Genomic DNA, 27034 nt, shown 5'->3' with positions numbered 1-27034 from the left:
AAGGGTAAGGAGGAAAAAAATCCATACATGTTCTGTGTGGGCCATTCCAATTCCATCTTCTACTATTTGTTCTCCTCCTTCAATGTGCTGAACGATTCCAACTAATTTTCTGGAATAATCTGAAATTTCCTCAGTGAAGGTCCGTATGCAATGAGCCATATCTAAAATTGATGCTCGGATCTGGTTAGCTTCTGGTTCCAATACTGAATGCTATAAGATGCAACATAATTATAGAAAAGAACTCATAGTATTGACTAATGATATAAAATGCTACTTAACTGGTTCCTATTAATAAAAAAAGCATTAGCTGCAAGTGGGTTTTGTAACATATTTACAAAATCACAGCATGAAGAAATACTAATTTGCCTTCATTCCAAAATTATTGATCCTTCAAAGAAATAATTTAAAATTTGGAATTTCATATACTGCTAAGAAACCAAGAAATCTCTAAAATTTGATCACAAGCATTAGCTCATCAGCAGATATATTATCAACACAATCCAGTGCTTTACAAAAACATGCACAGAAAGAAAAGGACTTTTTATTTCCTTTCTGGAAAGCCACTTTCAATAAAGAATGAAGCATGAGGACTCTGAAATTTTTGATAAGTCATTATAAACCTCTCTTTTCCTTTCATGCTACCAAGCTCAACTCATTTATCATTTAGCTCTTCTTCAGTTTCTACTTTAGTATAAAGAACCAAGTCAGTGAAAATAAACAGTAGGCTGGTAAAGCAGATCAAGTTATCAACTTTAATTATATTCATACCTTGTGACCTTGGTGTTTTCCATATTCTTTGCAGACACAACACATGAGTGGGCTAGTTTGACAGCCATCTTCCAAGCAAACAAACTCAATGGCATGCACTTGATGCTGAGAGCACATGGTCTTCTCATGCGGTTTATCAGCTAGAGGCACTCTCCTGTGCTTTGCTAGTGTCTTCGTAGAATGAGTAACTTGGGAACACTCTGAGCACAAGTGAGTTGCACATACAGTGCAATATACAGATGCAACATGAGCTTCATCTTCATCACAACGAATGATGCTCTGATAAACAAAAAAGTAATGTATTAAAACTAAACCCCTTTATTAAACAGAAACTGACTGAGACCCAGAAAACAAACTTACGGTTACCAAAGGAGATACCAAGGGAGAGGGAGGAGAAATAAATTACACATTACTATATATAAAATAGGTAAACATCAAGGACCTACTGTACAACACAGGGAACTATACTCAGTATCTTATAACAATTTATAATGGAAAAGAATCTGAAAAAGAATATGTGTGTGTGTGTTTGTGTATAACCAAACCATGTTGATGTATGCTTGAAACTAACATAATATTATAAAGTAACTATACTTTGATTTTAAAAAAATTTTTTCAAACTAAACCCCAATCATTATAACATGCCAAATTTTGAAATATAAAAGCCCATAATCTTTATATATATAAAAATAAACTGATCATTAAATACAAAGGTCATTCACTACTCACGTCTATAGGTAAGCGAAAGCTATTTCCAAAACTGATCATCAATATATGCTACGAATTTGAGGCCAAAAATAAAACCATTATTTTAGATTCACTGTCAGTGCAAAGGTATCTACTGCAAAATCCCCTCTTTATACACAAGAAACGAACAATAGAGGATAGAAGTCTGTGTTTTTTAAGACTGAAAGAACTGATAGTAAATACTTCCCCCCTGCTTTAAATATACTTGTCAGCATAATGTATAGAAAAAGAGAAGCACAAATTTTATTACTTAGATAACCAAGTGAAGCTTTTAAAAAGATGCTTGGACTCCAACCTGAGAAATACCCATTGCTCAATAGGTGTAGATGAAGTCCAGGCTGTGTATTTTTTCTAAAACTCCATAGCTGAGTCCACTGCACTATCCTGGTTGAAAATCATTAAATTTAAGAAAAAAATAAAATAAATAAAATAAAAATGTTACATGTAACCTTATAAATGTTTATTATTTTTATGAATTAGTTAAAAAGCATTCTGAGTTGTCAATTTTACATGTCAGATAATCAAGAATGCTTCAAAAACTTTTTCTAAATACTAAAAGGCCATAACTGGAAAGGGAAAGATTTGGTATAAATTTCTGTAGAAATAAAAATTAGAAAATATATCAATGGTATCATTCAGTATCACAGTAAATAAAAAATGAACCCAAAGTTAAACAACTTTGCTTACAACTATGAAAAATGCCTATGTATAAAATTAAAAAGTCATGTCTTCTGCTTTCTAGAGCTGACAAATTTGTAAGATCAATGTTAGATAATCCTCAATGTCTTTCAAACTAAAGGTAAAAGATAAATCATGGGAAAGAACTGCAAAATTTTTAGAAAACAGTGCTTCAGTTTGAGATTACTTTCATTGATTCACTTCATATAGGAAATCATGGTCTAATAAAAGAGAAGTAAAAAGTCAATCTGACATTTTCCTTGATACTAAACATGTGGTTTTCAAGGTGTTCATTAAAATTATTAACTATTTACTGAACAACTATTCCTATATTCAAAACAGTCTATGAGTTATATAGACAAATTTTATGCTAAAAATGTGTATTTTAACTTGTGTTAATGGCCTTCTAATAATTATTGGACACTAACCTGTCTGGATAAAGAGAGTACATCTACATACAATTTAACTTTTCATGAAGATATTTAATAGTAATTCCCTCAGGAGCTATGGCTACCTGTAAGGCATTTTGTTTCTACGCTAAAAGGTCCCTTTCATGGAGTTCCTCTTTCTTTCTCTGTGCTTTAACTGTTGAATGATTCACTTTTGCATCCTCTGCTTTAAAGTAGGCTACATATCCTTCGTATTCATCCATAATCTTACTCTTCCACTTTACCCTTATGTAGAACTAATGATGATAAGGAAACAAGTTCATACAAAAAACAGAGTTTGCATATATTTTCAGAGAATTCAAGCTTCAGTTTTGCTTTTCTTCAGTTGGGGATTCTGTTGCCTTCAGAACTACAATGTAATGAAAAGTTGTGTCTCTGGCATCCTACTTCATAGGGCAAGTGAAGGTAATATTGTGCATATAATGGCAAATATTTTAAATTTAACAAATATTTCAACAGTTCAATCGATACCTCTCCAGATATCCCAATGGCTTCTTCTGCAGCTCCATACTGACCAGTATGTCCATTCTGTAGTCTTTCCAGAAGCTCCAATAAAGCAAAGTTTTTCTTCAGTCCCCAGACACCTGAATCTCCTAGAATATAAACATATAAACTAAATATAACAAAATGGAATATTATTTATTTTACCCCATATCCTGATAGTAATTTCAATGTCTCACAGTTCAATCATTAATGTTTAAATTTTCAAAATTCAAAATTCCTCCACTTCCTATTAATGATATAACAGCAATATTAATATTCTCCTTAAAACACAGAACTCCTAGCATTCTAAGCAGAAACATTTTTTCTTTTCTTATTCTTTTTCTATAATTTAACTTCAATATAATTTATAATTTATAAATTCTATTTCCTCACTTTTACTATATATCCAAAAAAAGTGCTTTAAATATTTTTTTTTGCTTTAAATATTTTTAACAGCAACCTACAGTAAGAAATATATTTTACATTGCAACCCAGTATAATACACACACACACACACCCACACACCACTGAAACAGAAGATTTACAAACCAAAATTCACCCTCGCAGTGTGCAACAAATTGATTGGTTTTACCCTATTTCTTTTTAAAAAATATTATTCACAGACAATTAAACTGATTTTATGACCACAAATATGGTCATAAAATATGATGCATGTTTGAAAATCACAGTATGAAAGAAAGATACACTTAACCTAAAATAAATCCATCTCTAAACTGGAACTACAGCAGCTAAAGACATTTCCCCATATCTCATCTAACCTAGAACCCTAAGGGCAATCAATAAATATATAAACTCCTTCCCACACACATACACAGAGTTTCACACTAAAGTCTGACGATACTCCCTTTTAGGTAGATAAGACTTTAGGGCACATCTGAATGAGGACCAATGCCTCTTTTCCCCAGAACTGACCATAAAAGGCCAGGTGAACAAGCATATGTGCATCCATACGTGGCCACACACATGAGCACACATAAACACAAACTCTTCCTAAGACTATAAATAAAAGACAGATCCTCTGGAAATTAGAAGGAATATCTGTTACGCTGAGCTTCTATACAACAAATACCATCTGACACAAAGCTGCCACCTAATACATACTCATTGAAAAAACAAAAGAATGATGAAGTCAATGGTTACAAGGCTTCCGTCCTTCTTGGCCCCTCTTTTCTAAGGGAGGAAAGGAAGGAAGAAAAAAAGGAAGGAAGAAGGAAAGCTGAAGAAAAGGTAAGGAAAAAAGCCATTTCTAGTTATGGTTCTTCAAAAAAATATTTTTAACTAGGCTAAATATCTTTACCCTCCTCTCTGATTTCTGTGACCTCCTTTCCCAAGTATCTATATGCAGCCCCTACCCAGCATTTCCCCCCTGTCTTGCCATCCTAGCAAGGCTTTCTGAACTGATTTAATTTTTCACACATATTCTACATCAAACTGGGTTCTATCCACTTTGTTTATAAAAAATTAAGAAGTACACTAAGTCCTTTATTTAAAAGTATTATCTTGACAGTATCCAAATACTTTAATTATATATTAAACACAAACACATAAACTCCCAGTAGTATTTAAACAGTATCTATCTAGTGCCTATCATTTAATTTTTCTGTGACTATCAAAATAAATCAATATCTCAATGACTTAAAACAACAAAGATTTGCTTTTTGCTCATATAACATCTCAGGGGTTGGTGATGACAAGAGAGATTCTGTTCCCTTCTGTCCATTATCAAGGACACAGGCCACTGAGGCTCCAACCACCTGTATCACCTCACTACAGCAGGGAAAACAATTTACTACAAACTATCATAAATCCATCCTTAACAGCTCCTATCTGGAAGTTAACACCTCACTTCTACTCATAATTTCACTAGTTAAACGAAAATCACACAGCTCTGCCTACCTAATCAGAAGAGAGCAGGAAGGTGTAATTTTACCATGAGGAAAGAAGAGAAGAACCATAAATGATGCTGACCGGTACTAATAACTATGATAAACAACTACTGATACTAAAGAAGAATTCTAATTTTGATTCTTTCATATTAACAGCAGTTCATGGGGATTGGGGTGGTAGAAGGGAGGGATGGCTTGGGAGTTTGGGATTAGTAGATGTAAACTATGATATATAGAATGGATAAATGACAAGGTCCTACTGTATAGCACAGAGAACTCTATTCAATATCCTATAATGTCATATGGAAAGAAAGAAAAAACAGTAACTTGATTTTATAAGCAGGAAATACAAATGATTTTCTTATACTTTTTAATAGATTTTCCAAATTTTCTGCAATTTATATATATATATAATTTCTATAATAGATTTTAAACAGAAATTTAAAAATAATGACATCAAACTATATCAAGGGTCATTAACACATATTCCATAGGCTCGAATCAGAGTAAAATTCTAAGCTACAAGGTATAGTAATTACTATACATCATGCAAAATCCCAGGCTAGATGAATCACAAGCTGGGATCAAGATTGCCGGGAGAAATATTAACCACCTCAGATATGTAGATGACAACATTCTAATGGCAGAAAATGAGAAGGAACTAAAGAGCCTCTTGAGGGTGAAAGCGGAGAGAGAAAACGCTGGCTTAAACTCTACATTCAAAAAACTAAGATCATGGCATCCGGTCCCATCACTTCATGGCATACAGATGGAGAAAAAAGTGGAAACAGTGACATATTTTATTTTCTCAGGCTCCAAAATCACTGCAGACAGTGACTGCAGCCATGAAATTAAAAGACAGTGGCTCCTTGGAAGAAAAGTGATGATGAACCTAGACAGTGTATCAAAAAGCAGAGACATCACTTTGATGACAAAGGTTCATATAGTCGAATCTATGGTTTTTCCAGCAGTCATGTACAGATGTGAGAGCTGGACCATAAAGAAGGCTGAGCACTGAATAACTAATGCTTTCAAATCGTGGTGCTGGAGAAGACTCTCGAGAGCCCCTCGGACAGCAAGGAGATTAAACCAGTCAATCCTAAAGGAAATCAACCCTGACTATTCATTGGAAGGATTGATGCTGAAACCAAAGCCCCAATAGTTTGTCCAGCTGAAGTGAATAACCAACTCACCGGAAAAGACCCTGATGCTGGGAAAGATTGAGCAGAGGTGGAAAAGGATGAGATAAGATGATGATGAGGATGAGATGGTTGGATGGCATCACAAACTCAATGGGCATTAGTTTGAGCAAACTCCAGGAGATAGTGAAGGACAGGGAAGCCTGGTGTGCTGCAGTCCATGGGGTCACAAAGAACTGGACATGACTTGGTCACTGAACAAGAACATAGAAATCACAACCTATATTCAAGGCAAAATTATTGGTTTGATTGATTTCAACTAGGATATCACTAACCATTACCTGTCACGAATTCCTAGTTTATCACAGTGAGGGTAGTAATAACCCACACTGTGGTATTTATGTAGGGAAGATACAGTGCCCTTCAAAAGAAAGAAAGGGTCTATCTTACATTTGCAAAGTATTACTACTTCTATACAGTTTTATATAAAGAAGATGGTATGATATATATAAATTACAGAATAAAAGCACAATAAAAACACTGTAAAAATAAAAGACATTTCCCCCCGAACCTTATTATTTCTTGACTAATGATGTTAATGCTATCCATAATAATGCTAACACTGTCTTATACTAGTTTTCTGGCAAATGAGCATACTACTTAGTTAAATCAAAGTCTACCAAAATCTTAAAAAACCCATTCTATCCTACCCTTATAAGAAAATATTTTACAACAATGTTTCTTAGCATTTTTAAAGCTTTCTAAAAATCTGGGTACTCTTGCTTGTTTTCCTGGTTGTTTAATTATTTCAAATGTGTTCCACATGATATATATAGTCTGAACAGTCTTAAACAGTACTACCGAACTAAAAATAAATGACAACCTTAAACTATTAATTTTGGAAAAAATTCTACCATTAAAAAGAATAAACATAAAATTTATAGTTGTAAGATAACTGTTCAAATGTTAATAAATGTCATTTCCAAATCTGGTATCCTACAGTAATAACTCATTTTGAAAACTATAAAGCAAAATTTTAAAAGTATGCAAAAAACTGAAAAAAAAAAAAAAACCCACCAGACCTTTAAACACATTTTAATGGAGGAACAAGAAGTACTTAGTAGTTATCAAATGCTAAAAATACTTCTGTCTCTGATATCAATAAATAACATGTTGAAACTCCAAGTACTTATCTGTATTTTCCTTAATGGCCTATTCATGTCTAAGGTAAACCCTGTTTTACAGGAAAGTGGAAAAGGCTAGCATATCTTTCTCAGGTGTCTTAAAACTATTGATCTATTAAGTACTGAATATAAAAGTCCTAGAAGATGAAATAAAGTTAGTCCCTAAGAGTGGGGCTAGTTTATAGCTTCAGGACTACTGGTTTTAAAAGAAACTGAACCCTCCTTGGAATTTTGTGTTTCTTTTTATTTTTTTGGCCACACCTTGGCATGTTTCCCGATAGGAAAAGACCCCATTCGCCCTACAGTAGAAGCACAGAGTCCTAACCACTGGACTGCCAGGGAACGCTCAGAGTTTTATAATTTTTTAAATCAAGTAGAAAGAAATTGTCTACTATGACATTTGTATTACATGAACAATTTTATATATATACATATATATATATATATATATATTTTTTTCCTACCTAGGTCTGTTACTTGCCGATCAAAAGGGCAACGGATTGCTCTTCCATGAAGAGGCAGCCGAGTGAGACAGTCATGACAGACTGTATGGCCACAAAGCAGAAGGCGAGGAACTTTGTCTCCTTGCAAAGAGAAGACATCTTCACAAACTCCACACTCCAGCACCTAATAATTGGAAAGAACATATGTGCTCTTCAAAAGACTTTAAAGCATAAATATTTTAGGCTAAAAAAAAAGTCTGATCGTATTTAATGAATCAATCTTGTTACTTTTCCTCCATGAAAAAAAAACTGTCTAGGTGTAAAATCTTAAATCATCTTTTATTACTTCATCTGAAAGATCTCATGAAAATTACATCACAGTGAAATCTCCTTGGAAGGATAAGTGTCAGGGACCAAGACAATGTTGTAAGTTAACATCTTAAGTTTTGAAAATTATGACATGATTCGTTGTATGTGAATACCTAACAGTATATAACTCTACTGAAGCTGGGTTCTTAAACAATTTCTCTGCAATTAACTAACCCTCCGAAAACCCAACATTAATTTGGACAAAATTATTTGATAAATGTGCTAGGATGACAACTTACCTGGTAAATGATAAAGAAGTTAAGACAAGACTATAAGTAATTTTCAAGTATCTTCTAACATATATTTGCTTCATACAATGTAAAGGTAAGAATGCAGTTAGACTTAAATTTCAACTCCAAGTTCTCAATTAATAATAACGCCCCGGGTTAGAAAGTTTGTTGTTTATCTAGTTCCAATCACAGGTACCTGACTTGTGAAAGTAGACAGAGTCAGTCGTAGGAAAGATGACAAATCAACTACACATCAAGTAAAAAAAAAGGTATACTTCAATTTAAAAAAAGGAAGGGTGACAAGAATTGGCATATTCTAATTCTTCAGCCCATGAGTTTGTTTTATAATTAGTCAACAAACTTTATCAATGAAGGTTATTTCTTATATATTTGCAGTTTTCCACAATAATTTTTTTAAACATACCCACACTGAACTGTTTGACTGTACCCCAAATTCCAGAACCACCATCTGTGACCTGCCGCAGCATGGCTCCTGCTCTATTGCTTCTCTTCTCTTTCAAATTCTATTCTCAAACTATATCAAATAACTTGCAGTTCATGGCACACACCAAACTGTTTTTGCCTCTTTCTTTACGTTAACACTGAAAAAACAGCTAACAAGACATTTTCCTAGGGATTCTATTTTTACATTAACAAACTAACAAATTCCTAAGTGAACACACTATCCTTAGGGTTCCCATGTACCATGGATAAGTGTTGATCTCAATACCCAAAACACTTTTTAATACTTTAATTGGCTTTCCAGCCTCTCTTACCCTGTTAGACCAAAGCCCTCAGGAACAAGGTATTCCAAATACCAAGCACCTATGTGCTTAGGTTAATAAAGTCCAACAAAAGTAAAAATTTTAACCAACAAATACATACTACAAGGTTAAAAAAAAAAAAAAAAACCCAGAGTGAAAATCAGACTTAATCCAGTAAAACTTTAATAGTAACTCTACAGTCAAGCTAGAGTCAGCAGATGAAATGTTAACGCTTTTCACTGTAAATAAACTGATAATTCATGACTGGCTTGAATCCCAGTATGGTCCAAAAGAAGCTTAAATGTAACACATAGTTCACAGAAAAGGCAATGAAAACAGATCTTTAATTATATGAAAAGATGTCCAATCTCACTCAAAGCATTTTGCAATCAGTTGAAGCTATATCAATATACTTTTCCCAGATTATATTTTAAACAGCTGATAACACTTTCTACTGATGAAAGTGTGGGAGAGTAGATAAACTGCCGGTTGCTGTGAACTGTTTATTGACTGATATAGCCCCTATGGAAGGCAATTTGACAAAACCTATCAACAGTGTGAATAGCTTAGTAATTCTACTTTCAGGAATTTATCCTACAAGTGTATCACATATGTATAAGAATACCTATTTATTATTCCTTCAAGCATCTTTTCCACTAGCAAAATATTGGAAACAAACTAAATATACACAGAAAATAAATTAAGCAACATTCATATACTGCAAAACTATGCACTCTAGTGGGGGGATTCTCGGATGGCTCAGCGGTAAAGAATCCACCTGCAATGCAGGAGACGCAGGAGACGCAGGTTTCATTCCTGGGTTGGAAAGATCCCCTGGAGGAGGAAACAGCAACCCACTCCAGTATTCTTGCCTGGAGAATCCCATGGAGGAGAGCCTGACGGGCTCCAGTCCACAGGGTCACAAAGGGTCGGACATGACTGAGCACCGACGCACACATGCAGTCTAGGGAGGAAGAGTCAGGAAACTATGTATACACAGAATGATTCCATATGAATACAGCAAAGTGAAAAATAACATATAGAATATTTAACTTTTGCATAATGGAGAAGATATAAAGGAGGCATATATTTTTATATACACTGTTTTGCAAGTATATATCTTTGGGGAGCTAAAGAGAATATTCGTAGTTCAGTAGCTTAGTCATGTCCGACTCTTTGCGACCCCATGAACTGCAGCACATCAGTCCTCCCTGTCCATCACCAACTCCCGGAGTACACTCAAACTCACGTCCATCGAGTCGATGATGCCATCCAGCCATCTCATCCTCTGTCATCCCCATCTCCTCCTGCCCCCAATCCCTCCCAGCATCAGAGTCTTTTCCAATGAGTCAACTCTTTGCATGAGGTGGCCAAAATACTGGAGTTTCAGCTTTAGCATCATTCCTTCCAAAGAACACCCAGGACTGGTCTCCTTTAGAATGGACTGGTTGGATCTCCCTGCAGTCCAAGGGACTCGCAAGAGTCTTCTCCAACACCACAGTTCAAAAGCATCAATTCTTCAGCGCTCAGCTTTCTTCACAGTCCAACTCTCCCATCCACACATGACCACTGGAAAAACCATAGCCTGGACTAGACGGACCTTTGTTGGCAAAGTAATGTCTCTGCTTTTGAATATGCTATCTAGATTGGTCATAACTTTCCTTCCAAGGAGTAAGTGTCTTTTAATTTCATGGCTGCAGTCACCATCTGCAGTGATTTTGGAGCCCCCAAAAATAAAGTCTGACACTGTTTCCACTGTTTCCCCATCTATTTCTGATGAAGTGATGGGACCAGATGCCATGATCTTCATTTTCTGAATGTTGAGCTCTAAGCCAACTTTTTCACTCTCTTTTATATATATTTATATATATATTGCTTTACAAGCCTACTATCTTTCTGGCATGATACAGTACATTGTAATGTTACAATGTAACATTACATTGTAACTGTAGTTCTCTTTGAAGAATGGAAACAGCTGGAGAATAACTACACATAAATCATATATATATATGTACACACATATATATACAATATACACACTTCATATTATCCTGAATTTTTTTAAAAAGTCAGTAAAAAAGTATCACTTAAATATCTTCACTTAAAAAAAAGAAAAGAAAAAATCTTCAATATCAAATTACAGAAAAGATATTCACACTAGAAATTAGATATTACAAAGTAAGTGCAACATTTTAAATAAATGTTCTCATATAGAGACATCATAATATATTACCATTATATATCACAAAACTCCAAAGAACCAAATTAAAATTTTACTTTTTTCATTCAGATCTTGTATCTTTAACAGCATCATTATTCATGTTACTACCATAGGTTTTTTTCAAAAAGTACTAGTAAAATTCCATTGAATTTTAGTAAAATTCTAGTAAACCACAGTTACTAGACTATTTTGCATCATCTCAGTAAATAATAGAGTAAGAAATTTTTTCTTCAGTATTTATGAATAGGAAGTGTGGCTATCAGCATAAGAAATTAAGTCCTAGATAGGAAAAAAGCTCTTAGTGTTATAAACTTCACAATATGCCAAAGAGGGCTTCAAACTTATCTCATGCAAATTAAATTTTAATAAAGGAGGCCATATTTTCAAAGGATTAAGGTCAGGAAGCAACAGTTAGAACTGGACATGGAAAAACAGACTGGTTCCAAATAGGAAAAGGAGCACATCAAGGCTGTACATTGTCACCCTGATATTTAACTTATATGCAGAGTACATCATGAGAAACGCTGGGCTGGAAGAAACACAAGCTGGAATCAAGATTGCCGGGAGAAATATCAATAACCTCAAATATGCAGATGATACCACCCTTATGGCAGAAAGTGAAGAGGAACTAAAAAGCCTCTTGATGAAACTGAAAGTGAAAATGTTGGCTTAAAGCTCAACATTCAGAAAATGAAGATCATGGCATCTGGTCCCATCACTTCATCAGAAATAGATGGGGAAACAGTGGAAACAGTGTCAGACTTTATTTTTGGGGGCTCCAAAATCACTGCAGATGGTGATTGCAGCCATGAAATTAAAAGACACTTACTCCCTGGAAGGAAAGTTATGACCAATCTAGATAGCATATTCAAAAGCAGAGACATTACTTTGCCAACAAAGGTCCGTCTAGTCCAGGCTATGGTTTTTCCAGTGGTCATGTATGGATATGAGAGTTGGACTGTGAAGAAAGCTGAGCGCTGAAGAATTGATGCTTTTGAACTGTGGTGTTGGAGAAGACTCTTGCGAGTCCCTTGGACTGCAGGGAGATCCAACCAGTCCATCCTAAAGGAGATCAGTCCTGGGTGTTCATTGGAAGGACTAATGCCAAAGCTGAAACTCCAATACTTTGGCCACTCATGCAAAGAGTTGACTGATTGGAAAAGACCCAGATGCTGGGAGGGATTGGGGGCAGGACGGGACAGAAGGGGATGACAGAGGATGAGCTGGTTGGATGGCGTCACCGACTTGATGGACATGAGTTTGGGTAAACTCCGGGATTTGGTGATAGACAGGGAGGCCTGATGTGCTGCAGTTCATGGGGTCACAAAGAGTCAGACACAACTGAGCAACTAAACTGAACTGAACTGAAGGCAGTTCACTATTCTTTTGTGGAGATAAATAATTTCATATCCAATTTCTGTCTGTTTTTCCTAACAAGAAAACTCTAGCAACTCGTTCATAAAACAGGAAGACATTTTATATATACAAACATTAGCATTATATACTTCAACTTTTACCTTCCAATGAACACTTCTTACTTCCATCTGTAACAATGGCCATGAGGATTTTTTTTAATTTGATTTGTAATTTATCTTACAAATTACCGCATGAGGCTCTTGCCAAAAAGGACTATCCTACTGCACATCTCAGTCACGTTTTACAGATAAAAATGAAAATTAACAAAATGAGCCTCTAATTTACCAATCTCTGTGCTTTAATAAACTGGAGTTACATCAGGTTTTGGTATATTTTTCAGATTTTAAGACAAACAAGATAACAAAAGCAGAGACAGTAGTAATATACATTCCTATTACTTCTTAATTCAGGTTATTTCACAAAACAATCTTCAGGTATTCTCTACTTAGAAAAAGCACAATTCAATAAATAAAATCTCAATCATACAAGCCAAATAATGAGGGCAGCTTCATATCTCAGATATGCTATGTATCTTCAAAATAACTTTATTAATATTTAAAAGACGAATCAACAACCACCAATATCGATTGATAATATAGTTGAAGGCAAAAATGTATCATTCGTTGTCATATGAAACCAACGTTAGATGAAAAATCACAGGTGCCTATTACTCAAGATCTTAAAAGAATTTCAGATATCTCCTTCAATGGTTTTGAACCCTAGTTGCACATTAAAAGTATTCTGGGAATGCAAAAAAATATACTGATAACAACTTAAGCTGAACTAGGGGATTAAATCGTTTTTGTGTGTGTCTGTATTTTTTTTTTTTAAGTCCTCAGTAATATGTAGCCAGGAATACGAATTACCACTATCTGAGATTACAGGGGATTCTAAAGGTTATTAAGATCAGTTCTCCCTTCCAGATCTATCTATATACGGAAAAGTGGATTCTACGGTTATTTCAACTGAATTTTTGGTAAACCCATTTTAGAGCATTTAAACATGGCAGAATTTAAAACTTCAAACATAGGGTAATTGATATTCCCGAGCATTAACGGGGCTGTTGAACACCCGTACTACCAAAAGAGGAGAGGGCAGGTCAACCAATAACAGAGGTCTGATTAAAAAGAAGTAGTGCTTTAACGAAAAGAATACTTTAGAGCAGTCAATTCTGGCTCAGCTACAGTGTTAACCGAAACCTGAGTTTCCTCACTTGTAAAACTAGAATCAACAATTACTTCATAAATAGATATTAACGAGGTAAAATATCTAAGATAGTATCTGTCAATAATAATGGATCAATTTCATAAAAATAAGCTTATTAATGTCTGTTGGGCTTAGCTAAAAACAGAAGGCCTGAGGAAAGATCAGCCCAGGTCACTCTCACAGGCCCATAGGATCCTTTTCACAAAAGTCCCCGTTGGCGACTACAAAAGACTAGAATGACCAGGAGACCCGGTAACCTCAAGCCTGCAGGGATAAAGGTCCGGAGGGGAAGCATAGGCTTGTAAAGCGGAGAGGGACCCGAGTCCGCGCAACCCGCCCAAAAAAAAGCCAGATCTCCGGGATGAACCGAAGGGAGGCCGATGGCGGAGAACAGAGCACGCAAGGTCCCTCACCTTCACCACGGCCGTCCCCCGGCTGCCCTGACGACCACTGTCTAGTCCCGCTCCAGGCTTGTTTACAACCAGAGCAGCCATCCCAGAAGGAGCCTCGCCACTGAAGCAGCCGAGAAGGCCTTCACATGAGGGGCGGGGTAAAGCCACCTACCCAGAAGCCTCGGCGCTTGCCGCTGGCGCACAGGCGCATTACGACGCCGGGCGCCGCCGAGGCGGCTTCCTCGCACCTTTTGACGCCAGCAGAGGCTTGCGAATGGGAGCTTTGTTATTTTTATTGAAGAGTCTGGAGATTTTCAGTCTCCGTCAGACTTCTATCAATTTGATGAGAGGAGTAAAATTAAAGCAAAAGATAAGGGCTAAGACAGAAGTAAGGTTTTGGGGTGAAATTCTTGTTCCAGTAAAGACCTTTTCTCCCCAGTTGTAAAACGCAGTGGATGAAAGGGGACTTCATCTCCCTGCAGGCTTTGCGGCTTTTGAACTACAAATCCCAGCATGCCACATCTTACAGCAGTTACTGGGAGATGTAGGTATTTGCAGGGCCGCGTATTGTCTCCGAGGAGTGATTTCTTGAAGTCGCGGTTTGTGATTGTGGCTGGAAAATAGAGAAGTATTTTATGTATGTCTCTAAGAGGCAAGAGATGGCTTTGGTAAAAGGAAGCCGTTGAGTCGCTAAAGGACGTGGTAAGAGAATTTAAGGCACCACCAGCAGAGAAGAAACGATTGGGAATGTGATGCGGTCTTCCGGAACTTCGGCTTTCTGTTTTCTTCCGAGCTAAGTGAACCTCTTCAGCCTCCGTAGGCAGTGGGTTCAAAGTGCCGGTCAAAATGGAGGTGAATCCCCCCAAACAGGAGCACCTGCTGGCCCTGAAAGGTAAATTTTTGCGAACCCGGCTTCCTCTACGCTGTTTTTTCCCCTTTTCTCACTAATTCTTGCAGCTTTTGGCACGTAGACCTGACCCCTGGGATGTAGATCTCGTCCTTCTTAAACAGTCAGTGCTCGCCCTCCTGTTCAGTTTCTTGCCGTGGAGCGAGAGGAAGCTATTCTTCACTTTCTAGGTTTGAGACCCCTGCGACGGGATGAAATATGAGTGCTCAGTCAACCAGTCATGTCCGACTCTTTGCAACTCCATAGACTATAGCCCGCCAGGCTCTTTATCCATGGGGTTTTCCAGGCAAGAATACTGGAGTGGGTTGCCATTTCCTACTCATCTTAGAATGAAATAGATACCTGGTAAATTACTTACCCTGTTATATGTTGCTGAAGCCACCAAACAGATTTTAGCCGCAGATGCTGAAGTTCCCACCCTACCCGGGGAGAGACCTGTGTGAACCGAGATGATTAATAGCGGGTATCTAAAGTGGTTTTTCCCCCTGTCTCTTGTCTCTTCATTCGGCAGTGACAACTTTACCAGGCTTCAGCTTTAGTGAAATTAGTCTAGTATTGTGCCAAGCATTTAGAAATGCGTAGTACTACAACATATAATTTAGGTTTGTTAAAACTCACTGCAGTTTACTTCAGAGTATTGTGTATGGGAAAATTCGCATCAAGTTTCATTTTCTATATACAGCATACAGTTCTGAGTAAGTTTGATTATTTGATTGGATTATTATTTAGGGAGAACCAACAGGGCATACTTTCTCTAAAATTCCTGAGATCTCAGATTGTTCTCTGCGATCTTTTATTTAAAATGCCTTTAGCTTTATTTTATCTGTTTTCTACTACCATATATGCACTTATTTCTTTGGCGCTCTACTCTGTGGTTACCAGTACCTTCTTGGACTGAACTGAGAAGATGCTCGGTAGACATGTGAATTCAGCTAACTGCACTTTTCTTATGGTATCCGTTTTGAGGGATTCTTACCCCCTAACTTACACTGTAAGCATCAGACATTCCGGAAGCTAACCAGTTTCATTTGTACAAAAAGCATGTACTAATAGTTGGGGTTATCAAAACTGTCTCTGACTATGGAACTAAGAATTTGAAATGTTAACTAATAGCAGTAAGACCTGTGAGCTTAGCCTGAGCAAATGGCCTGGACTAAAATGACTTATTTCTGAAAGAAAGAAAGAAGAGAAATCGTCACGTTTTTCATCTCAGTCTTATATCAGATATGTAGAATATATATTGCTTAACTCTCAGTTAAACTTTTTCCAGATCACAAAGCTAGTAAGTGATTGAGGTGGTATTTCAACATAGGGCCTTCATCTTTCCAAGACTCCATGTTGCCTTCAAATGAAGGAAAGAGCATTTTCGGAAGCTCTTATTCCCTTAGTATTTTGATGGAAATTTGGAGAAGTTCTGTTAGCTACTAGATGTCATTTTATACACATTCAAGGATACAGTTAAATTCCAGTGATGTGGAGGCTAACTGCCACTGTCTTTTTAGGCTGGTACAATGGTCTTTCCTAGGTATTTTTTATTTTCCAAAACAGAAGGTTCCTGGGAAGGAGTATTTTGGCAACCTAAAAGGACAAGTTATTTGAAAGTCAGTGTCAGTTTCAGCTTTCTTAAAGCTCTTTGGACCCATTTTCTCCATTGTCCTAATTATCTAAGAATTTTCACAAGTTCTAATCATTGAATGCCAAATATATCAGTTTGCTTTCATATATATGTAAAATATTAAGGCGTTCTCACAACTTCAGTGTCCCTGGAATACAACACTGAATAAATTCAGACAACAGTGAAAGAATTCTCAATGCCATATCTTCAAATGTAAAAATGGAAGGAAGAAAAACTAAAAGCATTATTAAGTAATAAAAGAATATGCTATATATATTTAGAACCATGTTAAAAATGGATATTAAGGATCACAGTCATTTTGAATTTAAGAGTTGTCAAATCTTTTAGTCAGTGAACATTAACAGTAGGGAAAAGAATCATGAGATTGGTTACTTTTGAGTTTTCAGAACATTGGTCAAATGAGTGTTGTGACATCATGACAGGGAGCCTCCACTCACAGTTATCGTGGCAACGGGAGAAGCATCATCAAGTAGTTCTCTGATGATTTTTGGAAGAAATGATTCAACCTCTTTTTTGTTTGTTTTTAAAATTTTATTTATTTATGGCTGTGCTAGGGCTTCCCTCATAGCTCAGTCAGTAAAGAGTCTGCCTGCAATGCAAGAGACCTGGGTGGGGAAGATCCCCCGGAGGAAGAAATGGCAACCCCCTCCAGTATTCTTGCTTGGAGAATCCTGTGGACAGAGGAGCCTGGCAGGCTACAGTTATGGGGTCGCAGGGGTCGGGCACGACTGTGTGACTAAGCACACGCGCACGGCTGTGCTGGGTCTTCATTGCTGCTCGGACTTTTCTGTAGTTGCAAGGAGCGGGGCTCCTCTGTAGTTACAGTGCAGGGGCTTCTCACTGTGGTGGTTTCTCTTGCTGCAGGGCACAGGCTCAATAGTTGTGCCATGCGAGCATAGTTGCTCCACCACACATGGGACCTCCAGCTCAGGAATCAAACCCATGTCTCCTGCATTAGCAGCCAGATTCTTTACCACTGAACCACCAGGGAAGCCCCAACCTCTTGTTTTTAACTCCAGAAGCTAGGATTTAAAAGAGCCTGCATTATGAGCTTTGGGCCCAATTAGGAAGTCTTAACTTGCAGATCCAGAGAAGGCTGCATTATTGAACCTGTGTGTTGTGTACTGGCACTTACTTTTGATGACTTAATTTGGTGTAACGTGAATACTTCTGTGTTCTAAGAGGAAAAAAGTAAGGTGCTAGCCTTCTTGTTCATCCTCCCAATTGGAATTCAGGAGCCATGCTACTAAGGTTTTGACACTGCTTAATTGCCCCAGTTATATAGATGAGACTTTGTCATGAAACCAGTTCCTAGTCTGATTAAAATGAAAAGTTAAACCATTTTCGTGTTTTCATTTGCATTTCCACTTCAAGTGTTTACTTCTGAGAATGAAATAAAATCATTTAAGTATTCTATTTGGTAGAATTCGTGTAATTTTAAAGTATGAGAGGATCCATTTTCTTCAAGGTAGATTAAAAATTACAGTGATTTTCGTTGTCCTCAATTCACATCTCAGATTTTTAAGTATTATTGCATTTTTGTTCATTATCTTCATATGGCTCTAGTATTTTAAAAATCTTAATTTACTTTTTGTTTTTGCTATAGGGTTATTATATATTAATATATTAATAGCAGTACTTCTAAATCTGTTACATCTGTTCAGTTAAATATGTTGATTATTAGAAGTTTTAGGTTAAAAGGATGTTAAGGATTTGTTATCCAGATTCCTTATTTTCTTGAGAGAAAGGGCTTCCAGTTTTGTGGAGTGCATTCACATTTACCAGTAGCACTCTGATAAAATATCATATTAGAATTGGTTTTGTTTTTTTCTTTTTTTCCCTGCCTATCTGTATATAGGCTCTCCCTACCATATCTTATTCTTTGTAATACTTCCACTTTAGGTCCTGTTTCCCTCTGATATGGAAAGAGAGAGAGTCTTGTAATTATAAATTACATTCTAGCTCTGAGGAGCTCAGCTAAGAAATTTTCTCTTCATTAAGAATAGAAGGATTACTGCAGAATGACTACAGAAGTAATACTACATTATCGACCATATGAGAGTGATCCCACACAACTGCCAAAAATTGCAGAGAAAGCAATTCAAGACTTTCCTACACGTCCGCTATTGAGATTTAGTCCTTGGTTTCCACATGATGGGTCCAGACTTCCACTCAAACCTAAAAGATCACCACCTGGGATTTCTGAAGAGACAGCTGAAGATGTGAGACAGTACTTAGCCATTTCAGAACATAGTATTAAATCACAGAGTTATGATTGCACAGTAGATCTGTTGGAGTTTCAGCCTAATTTGAAAAGAAAGAAGCACTTAATCCAATCACACACGCTGAATGAACAGTCTAATTCTGGAAGTCTGGAGAAACAGGCAGAAAGAGAAAAACGGCACAAGAAAAGGTCTTGGAGTGTATCATCACTTCCCAGCAGTAACTGTACTGAAAATATTTCTCCTTTGTGTAAAGAATTGCGAGATAATCTAAAGGCACTAAATTTGCACTCATTTTATAGAGCAAGATGGACAATAGAACACACTATTTGTAACAGCCAGACTCTGGAAGACATTTGGGCAAAACTCAATCGAATTATCAGGCACAATGAACTTCCATCTTGTAATGCTACAATTCAGAGACATTTAGGCCAGATATGGGTGTTCTGTGATATTATGTACTGTGAATATGTGGGGAATCTTCTTAAAGGAAGATTAGCTCTTACTGGGAAAATTAATTTATTTGTGCATAAATATGGTGTTATTTTTAGTATGTGATGAATTACAGTGATTGTCCAAAAAAAGAATATTGTGAATGAACTGAGTAAGAATGAAACAGATGAATAAATTTTTAAGTGTGTGGTTATGTATACAATTTGTGTCCCAAAAGTAAATGTCGGGTGCATTCCTAGGCTTTCCATTTAAGTCAGGAACTTTCTGGGTTCTACTTTGAGCAGCTTTCCTTTAATTGAATTGTGATGAATTATTATTCAAACTGAATTTAAAGGTAGAATGTTCTACTCTTCTTGTTCTGTTACTGCTTTTCCACTAGTTCAATTAGATATTTCTGTGAATTACAGTGAATAGTTTGGATTTTGATAAATTCCCAGAATCTAATTTTATAGGATTTTTTCTTAACTCACCTAAAGTGTAATGATTTTTTTTTAAATAAAACTAAAACCAATTCTGTTGGGAATGATACTCATGTGGCATAATGTAATTGAAATTGAAAGACCAGCCCATATTCTGCTTATTATGACCAAAGATATGTAATAGACAATAGCTGATGTGTTGTTTTGAAACAGAAGTACAAAATGTGTAATTTGTCTAAGACCATAATATATTTTTAAGGCAATAAACATATTTTGAAGTGAAGTATCAAATATGGATAAGAGATCAATTTATTCTTTGTTTAACACAGATAATTCAGTCTGATATTGGTAATGCTAATCACTAGTTCTGTGGTTCTTGGATTCACTGTGGGTTTCCCATAGCAAAATGTTAATGGGTTTCCACATCATTTTATAAAAATCTCCAAAGTCAGTATATAATAAAGGTTTTATTAGAAAGTATATTTAACAAATTTGAATGCCTACCATGAAATAGGTGCCAGAGTAAAGTGGAGAAGGGGCAAATATGGACCCTGCCCTCAGAGCTAACATAGAGACACTATTATTAATATTTAAACTATATTCATAAAAAAATCAGTAAGACTATATTCATTAGGAAGGCAAAAACATGCTTGCCTTGTGGCACAGTGCCTGGCAAGGTAAATGTGCCCTTTGGAGGATTTCTCATAACCCATGCATCTTGAGGTTCCTTAAAACCTAAGAAGTCTACCAGTTTTTAACTGAAGAGGTTATCTTTTCTAATTAGGTTTCACACTGTTCAAACACGTTTTTGTTTTCAACTATTAGCCCCTTTTTTATTGTCTCAAATGAGACTGCTCTGTAGAAAATAATCATCATGTACATGAATGCTTCCAAAAATCTTTAAATGAAAAAAATCACCAGGTGTAGAGGGAGTTTCCAAGATAACTTCTTCAGTAATTACTTCCTCTTTCATTCATTAGTCATCTTTGCAGTCAAAACTGCTGGTGAAAAGTCAGAAATTATTCATTTTTACCAGTGAGGTTTGCAGGTGGCTCAGTGCGAGAGAAACTGCCTGCAGTCAGGAGAACAGGGTTTGATCCCTGGGTCGGGAAGATCCCCTGGAGAAGGAAATGACAACGCACTCCAGTATTCTTGCCTGGGAAATCCCATGGACAGAGGAGCCTGGTGGGCTACAGTCCATGGAGTCACAAAAGGGCCAGACGTGACTTACTCACTTAACAGCAGCAACAGTGTTATTCAGTTTAGTTCCGTTCAGTCGCTCAGTCGTGTCCGACTCTTTGCGACCCCATGAATAGCAGCACGCCAGGCCTCCCTTTCCATCACCAACTCCCGGAGTTTACCCAAATTCATGTCCATCAAGTCAGTGATGCCATCTAGCCATGTCATCCTCTGTCGTCCCCTTCTCCTCCTGCCCCCAATCCTCCCAGCATCAGTGTCTTTTCCAGTGAGTCAACTCTTCACATGAGGTGGCCAAAGTATTGGAGTTTCAGCTTCAGCATTAGTCCTTCCAATGAACACCCAGGACTGATCTCCTTTAGGATGGACTGGTTGGATCTCCTTGCTGTCCAAGGGACTCTCAAGAGTCTTCTCCAACACCACAGTTCAAAAGCAGGCTATCATAAACAATTTTCTGTTGTTCAGGTCTTGCACAGCATTAGGTTGTTAATCAAGGGTTAAAAGTTAAGTAATCATAAGACATGGTCACTTACATAGACCACAGTGTTTCTTTTATAGTACATTCTTGTTATTTTAAAATGATGATACACAGAACTGAAAATATTCTTAGGAATATTTTCTTATGAGCCTCTTACGAGCAGCTCTTTAATTAAAGAATCACATTAAAAAGTGCTTCTTTGTCTTCATATGTGGCAGATGTAAATTTCTCTAATTTACTCTGTATAAATTGTTTTCTTCCCCTTTGAGAAACAATGAAAAGGTGAATCAGAACTGGGAAAGTGAATTTTACTGCAAATAGTGCCATGATCTTAAAGGAAGAAGCAATTCATGTCTCATCTTCCTAGACAATACTTAAAGAATTGAGAGTCCACTGCCACATCTTTGAAGCCTTCTTAAGAGTATTTAAAACCTTACGACTGATGATTCTAGCTCTAATAGTAGGGCTCAGCAATATTTGTAGGTTCCACTGTTAAGTCATCAATGTGAATAAATTGAGGGAAAAAAAAACATGTACAGGAAGATGAATCGGAGGGCATTTGGTGAAATGCCAAAACATTTAGGGCTTCCCTGGTAGCTCAGCTGGTAAAGAATCCTACAACGCAGGAGACCCTGGCTTGATTCCTGGGTTGGGAAAATCCCTTGGAGAAGGGAATGGGTACCCACTCCAGTATTCTGGCCCGGAGAATCCCAAAGCATTTACTCTCTAGGAAAGAGGCAATGATACCATAATTTTATTTTTCTCTGTCTGTGTTATAAATGTTAATCCATTCCAAGAAAACAGATGTGAAGGGCATCACATGAATTTCTCAGATGAGTTCCTGCATAATGATTCACTTATTTAATCTGCTCAAAATATCCCAGATTATTCAAAGGTTCACAAAATTGAATGCCTTCAGGAACTAGACAAGGAAAACTAAATATGGTAAGAACTCTAAGGATTTGAAATAATTTTTTTTTAATATTCTGGCTAAAATAATTTATTGAAGACTTTAAAAAGTTGGTGTTTTTTTTTACAAAATTTTAGGTGAAATCTGAATTTCATAATCAAGTGTAAATCAAATGTATCCTCTTCAGGTTTTAATCTGTTTTCCTAGTTAAAAGGAAGAGTGAAAAGAGGTTTGAAATACTTCCCCATTCACTTCTTTTCCATGTCACTGATGTGCAACTGGTTAATGTTCTGAGAGAGAGAGATGGACTTTGAATTCCCATGAGATGTTTCTAATAAAGCTTGACATTCCAGGTTTATGACCCAGGGCTTATAATTATGTGAATAAATTGAGGGAAAATTAATAGGGAAAATTATTTTTGAACAGAATGAAGTCATTAGAGTCTAGTTCTGACATCTATCTGCTTTATAATCTTTTATATATAAATTACCTTCTCAAGGCACCATCCTTATCTGTTATAGGAGGATAATGATAATTTCAGCCTTATAGTTTTGAGAATTAAATGTGTCAGTACTTGTATTTAGCATAAAGTCTGGCACTAGTAAATGTTCAGTAAATATCAACTACACAAGTGACTTTAGAAATTTTAAGGTTAGCTTTTTTTGACTATCTCAGCAGCCATCTATTCATTATAACATTGTTTAGTGGCCTCAGTTCATGAAAGTTAAATCTTCAAAAATACCACTTACTTGAGGATTAGGATGAGGTGCTAATTCTGCCAGAACCTGTGTCAAGTGGCAAGACTACAAAACTGAACATGATACATAAGAGCTTAAACTACAAGGAGTTTGAATAGGAGTGATATAAACTAATAAGTGAATAAACATAGTCCATGATAAATACAAGGTGCTATGAGAGGTGTGCAGAGGCTTCGGTAGTTGCGGCTTTGGTTCTCTGGAGCACAGGCTCAGTTGTGGCACACTTAGATTTGAATGAACATTTTAATAAAAGTTCTAGGATTCATTTTCTGTAATAGAGTTTATATGATTTTTACTTCTATATTTTTGTCTTCATTTTGATGTGATGAAAAGTCAATCTTTGAAAATAATTGAAAAAGATTTTTTAATTAGAATGTCCTATCCTTGCTAGATTAGGTATAATAAATTTTCACTTTTTCTGGTTCTCTATTACTTAATTTTTGTCTATTATTTGATACATACAGTATTCGATATTTGAAAGGTAAACTAAATTGCATGTTTCCCAGATAGTGAGCCAGTTTCCTAATACCTTATAGTGTTGATTGGTTTGGCTGCTTAAAATTCTCTAATACTCTGTATAATAGGCTCCAGTTTCATTTACCTCATTAGAACTGATTCAAATGTATTCTTTTTAATGGCTGAGTAGACACAGATGTATAGAACAGTCTTTTGCACTCTGTGGGAGAAGGAGAGGGTGGGATGATTTGGGAGAATGGCATTGAAACATGTATAATATCATATATGAAATGAATCGCCAGTGCAGGTTCGATGCATGATACTGGATGCTTGGGGCTGGTGCACTGGGACGACCCAGAGGGATGGTACGGGGAGGGAGGAGGATTAATCTGTGGCAGATTCATGTTGATGTATGGCAAAATCAATACAATATTGTAAAGTAATTAACCTCCAATTAAAATAAATAAATTTATATTTAAAAAATGAACATAAATTCTCTAACATATCTATGGTCTTATATTAATAAGCATATTAGTTGGTTATGGACTTACATGTTTTGCTGTCTATTATGTCCAGTTTTTTCTCATTGTTTCCTGTGAATTTCTATAGCTTATTTTTATTTGTTTTTCTAGATAAACTTTAGATACATTTCTCATTTTCCACGAACAAATACTAGTTTTGGTTGGAATTCTGTAAACCTACACATTTACTGGCACTTTCATAATGTTTACAGAGAATTAATATTACTTAAAGGGCTACTTTAAGTCATTGGAAAAGACTCTGATGCTGGAAGGGATTGGGGGCAGGAGGAAAAGGGGACGACAGAGGATGAGATGGCTGGATGGCATCAATGACTCGATGGATGTGAGTCTGAGTGAACTCCAGGAGTTGGTGATGGACAGGGAGGCCTGGCCTGCTGTGATTCATGGGGTCGCAAAGAGTCGGACACAACTGAGTGACTGAACTGAACTGAAAGGGCTACTTACTGAACTTCAGTGATCCATGATTATAACACATGGATAAAGTTTACAAAAATCCTTTTTGCATAAAAGTATTGTTTCATATTCAAACAATATGAAAGCATCCTAACTTTTTCCCTGTCAGACCAATATTGGTTAATAATAATTTGTTGGTATTCTTTACAGTGAAGTCACTCAGGATCTTTTTAAAGTCTATTCTCCTACTATACCTTAAGTTTTCGAATTCTTTTATTTTCTACTTTTTGTATAATGAGACATATTACATTTGTATATGATTTTTATAATTCCTTAGATTGTAAGTAAAAGCAAAATTGTTCTCTTTGTCATATATAAAATTCTTCTTGTTACATATTAACATTTTTAGTAAATTATTGCTGTATAGTAATCTTGGGAAATACTTAATATTATACCAAGTTTAGGTCGTATTTATATTTTACCATAGTATAAAATTTATTAATCTCATACATTCAACTTGGGGACACTGGCATAAAATATTAATATATTCTTTCTTATTTTCCCTACTTTTCTAATTGACAGTTATGCGGTTGACCAAACCTACTTTATTCACCAATATTCCAGTAACATGTGAAGAGAAAGACTTACCTGGTATGACACATGCTTTATTCTTCTTGTACCTAGGAAAGAGTTGTATTACCTTGGGGATAAGCCTAGCCTTGCCAATCTTACACTGACTCTTTGCTCTATCCTTCTTTGCTTGTTTTTGTACATGTAAATATGGCCATTTGAGCAGTAAGTCTCACTCATAATCTATAAATTAAGATCCTATTGATATCCCATGGCAACAGAGACTTTTAGTTTTAGTAACAACACATTCCTTGTAATAATGCTATTAAAATTGTGTTTATCCTCACATGTGCCATCAATGTATGTTAGCATTCCCTTTATTTAAAATTATTGGAGCTTCTATATTTTATATCTCATGATCTACATTTTTCTTTGTCCCTAAAGTGTTCATTTTCTGTAGAAACAGAATTTTTTGGTGTGCATTGTTGTAATGAAGATTAGAAATTAGATTTTTTAATATAATTTTTGCTGTGAGATTTTTTTTTAAAAATCTCTCAAACTATTTCTTCACATAAATAAAAGTTACTTACAAGGTCAATGTTAGAATTTGATGTTTTTCTCTTTCTGCAGGAGATCTCTTTAACCAACTTATGAGAGATGATCCTTCAACTGTAAATGGTGCAGAAATTTTAATGTTGGGAGAAATGTTGACCTTACCACAGAATTTTGGGTAAGAATCGTATGCTCACGTTTGAAACACAATAGCACTCTGAAGCCATAACAAATCATGTTTTCAAAAGATAACTATAGGATGGAAAAACGCTCATGATACATTTAAGTGGTTGGAAACAAAAGTTTAACAGAAATTATACTATTTGATTCTGGTGGGTTTTTTTTTTTTTTTAATAAATGCATACCAAAGTATTAATAGTGGTTCCTAGGGTGGTAGAATTTTAACTTTCTTCTTTGGTGGTTGTGGTTTAGTTGCTAAGTCATGTCTAATTCTTTGTGACCCCATGGACTGTGGTTCCAGGCTCCTTATGGACAGAGGAGCCTGGAGCCACAGTCCATGGGGTCACAAAGAATTATTTTCCAGGCAAAATATTGGAGTGGGTTGCCATTTCCTTCTCCAGGATATCTTCCTTACCCAGGGATCGAGTCTACATCGCCCACATTGCAGGCAGATTCTTTACCAACTGAGCCAGCAGACAAGCCTATATATTCCTTTCATTTTAAAGGATTCAGTCTCAGTGTCTTTCAGAATCAGCTCTTTTCTTCACCTTCACAGCCCTTTACCAACATAAGTTATTGGACTTGTCAGCTTATTAGGAACTCTAAATGTTTTATTCCTTCTCTTGCTCTTAGTTATTCTCTTATTCTAGGTTATTACTGAGGTGAAAGCCCTTGGTTCCACTCTGTTTGCAACCAAGATAATTTTTAAAGGTTTGTAGAATGTGGTCATTGATTAGTGTCTTGAGAGCTTAGAAATATATCCATGTAAAAAATGTTCATCTGAAAATATTTTTACATAAACCTACATACATTTATATGTTAATATGTATTATATATAATACATACTGAGGCTTCCCTGGTAGCTCAGCTGGTAAAGAATCTGCCTGCAATGCAGGAGACCCCTGTTCAATTCCTGGGTCGGGAAGATCCGCTGGAGAAGGGCTAGGCTCCACTCCAGTACTCTT

General features: G+C 36.2%; 3 protein-coding genes across 6 annotated transcripts in view; 2 read left to right on the top strand and 1 right to left on the bottom strand.

The window, feature by feature from the left end:
• Window positions 1-14610, bottom strand: part of TRIM23 (tripartite motif containing 23) — a 34860-nt gene extending 20250 nt beyond the window's left edge. The window contains exons 1-5 of the mRNA XM_069556292.1: window positions 14418-14610; window positions 7820-7982; window positions 3114-3235; window positions 769-1047; window positions 28-210 (exon numbers count right to left, since the gene is read on the bottom strand). Coding sequence (XP_069412393.1) covers window positions 28-210; window positions 769-1047; window positions 3114-3235; window positions 7820-7982; window positions 14418-14498 — 828 coding nt within the window. The 5' untranslated portion in view covers window positions 14499-14610. The remainder of the gene's footprint in view (window positions 1-27; window positions 211-768; window positions 1048-3113; window positions 3236-7819; window positions 7983-14417) is intronic.
• Window positions 14583-27034, top strand: part of TRAPPC13 (trafficking protein particle complex subunit 13) — a 35424-nt gene continuing 22972 nt past the window's right edge. For all 4 annotated transcript variants that reach the window (XM_069556300.1, XM_069556299.1, XM_069556298.1 and 1 more), the window contains exons 1-3: window positions 14583-15288; window positions 25350-25418; window positions 25968-26067. In XM_069556300.1, coding sequence (XP_069412401.1) covers window positions 15243-15288; window positions 25350-25418; window positions 25968-26067 — 215 coding nt within the window. In that variant the 5' untranslated portion in view covers window positions 14583-15242. The remainder of the gene's footprint in view (window positions 15289-25349; window positions 25419-25967; window positions 26068-27034) is intronic.
• SHLD3 (shieldin complex subunit 3) lies at window positions 18871-20324 on the top strand. Its single transcript, XM_069556307.1, has one exon. It carries the CDS (start codon window positions 18961-18963, stop codon window positions 19717-19719), a length of 759 nt encoding a protein of 252 aa, XP_069412408.1. The 5' UTR covers window positions 18871-18960; the 3' UTR covers window positions 19720-20324.

The sequence above is a fragment of the Ovis canadensis genome, chromosome 16 (genome assembly GCF_042477335.2).
Source record: "Ovis canadensis isolate MfBH-ARS-UI-01 breed Bighorn chromosome 16, ARS-UI_OviCan_v2, whole genome shotgun sequence".
In the NCBI taxonomy this organism is placed as follows: Eukaryota; Metazoa; Chordata; class Mammalia; order Artiodactyla; family Bovidae; genus Ovis; species Ovis canadensis.
The sequence above is the reverse complement of the archived record's forward strand: the minus strand, read 5'-3'. Positions and strand labels throughout refer to the sequence as shown.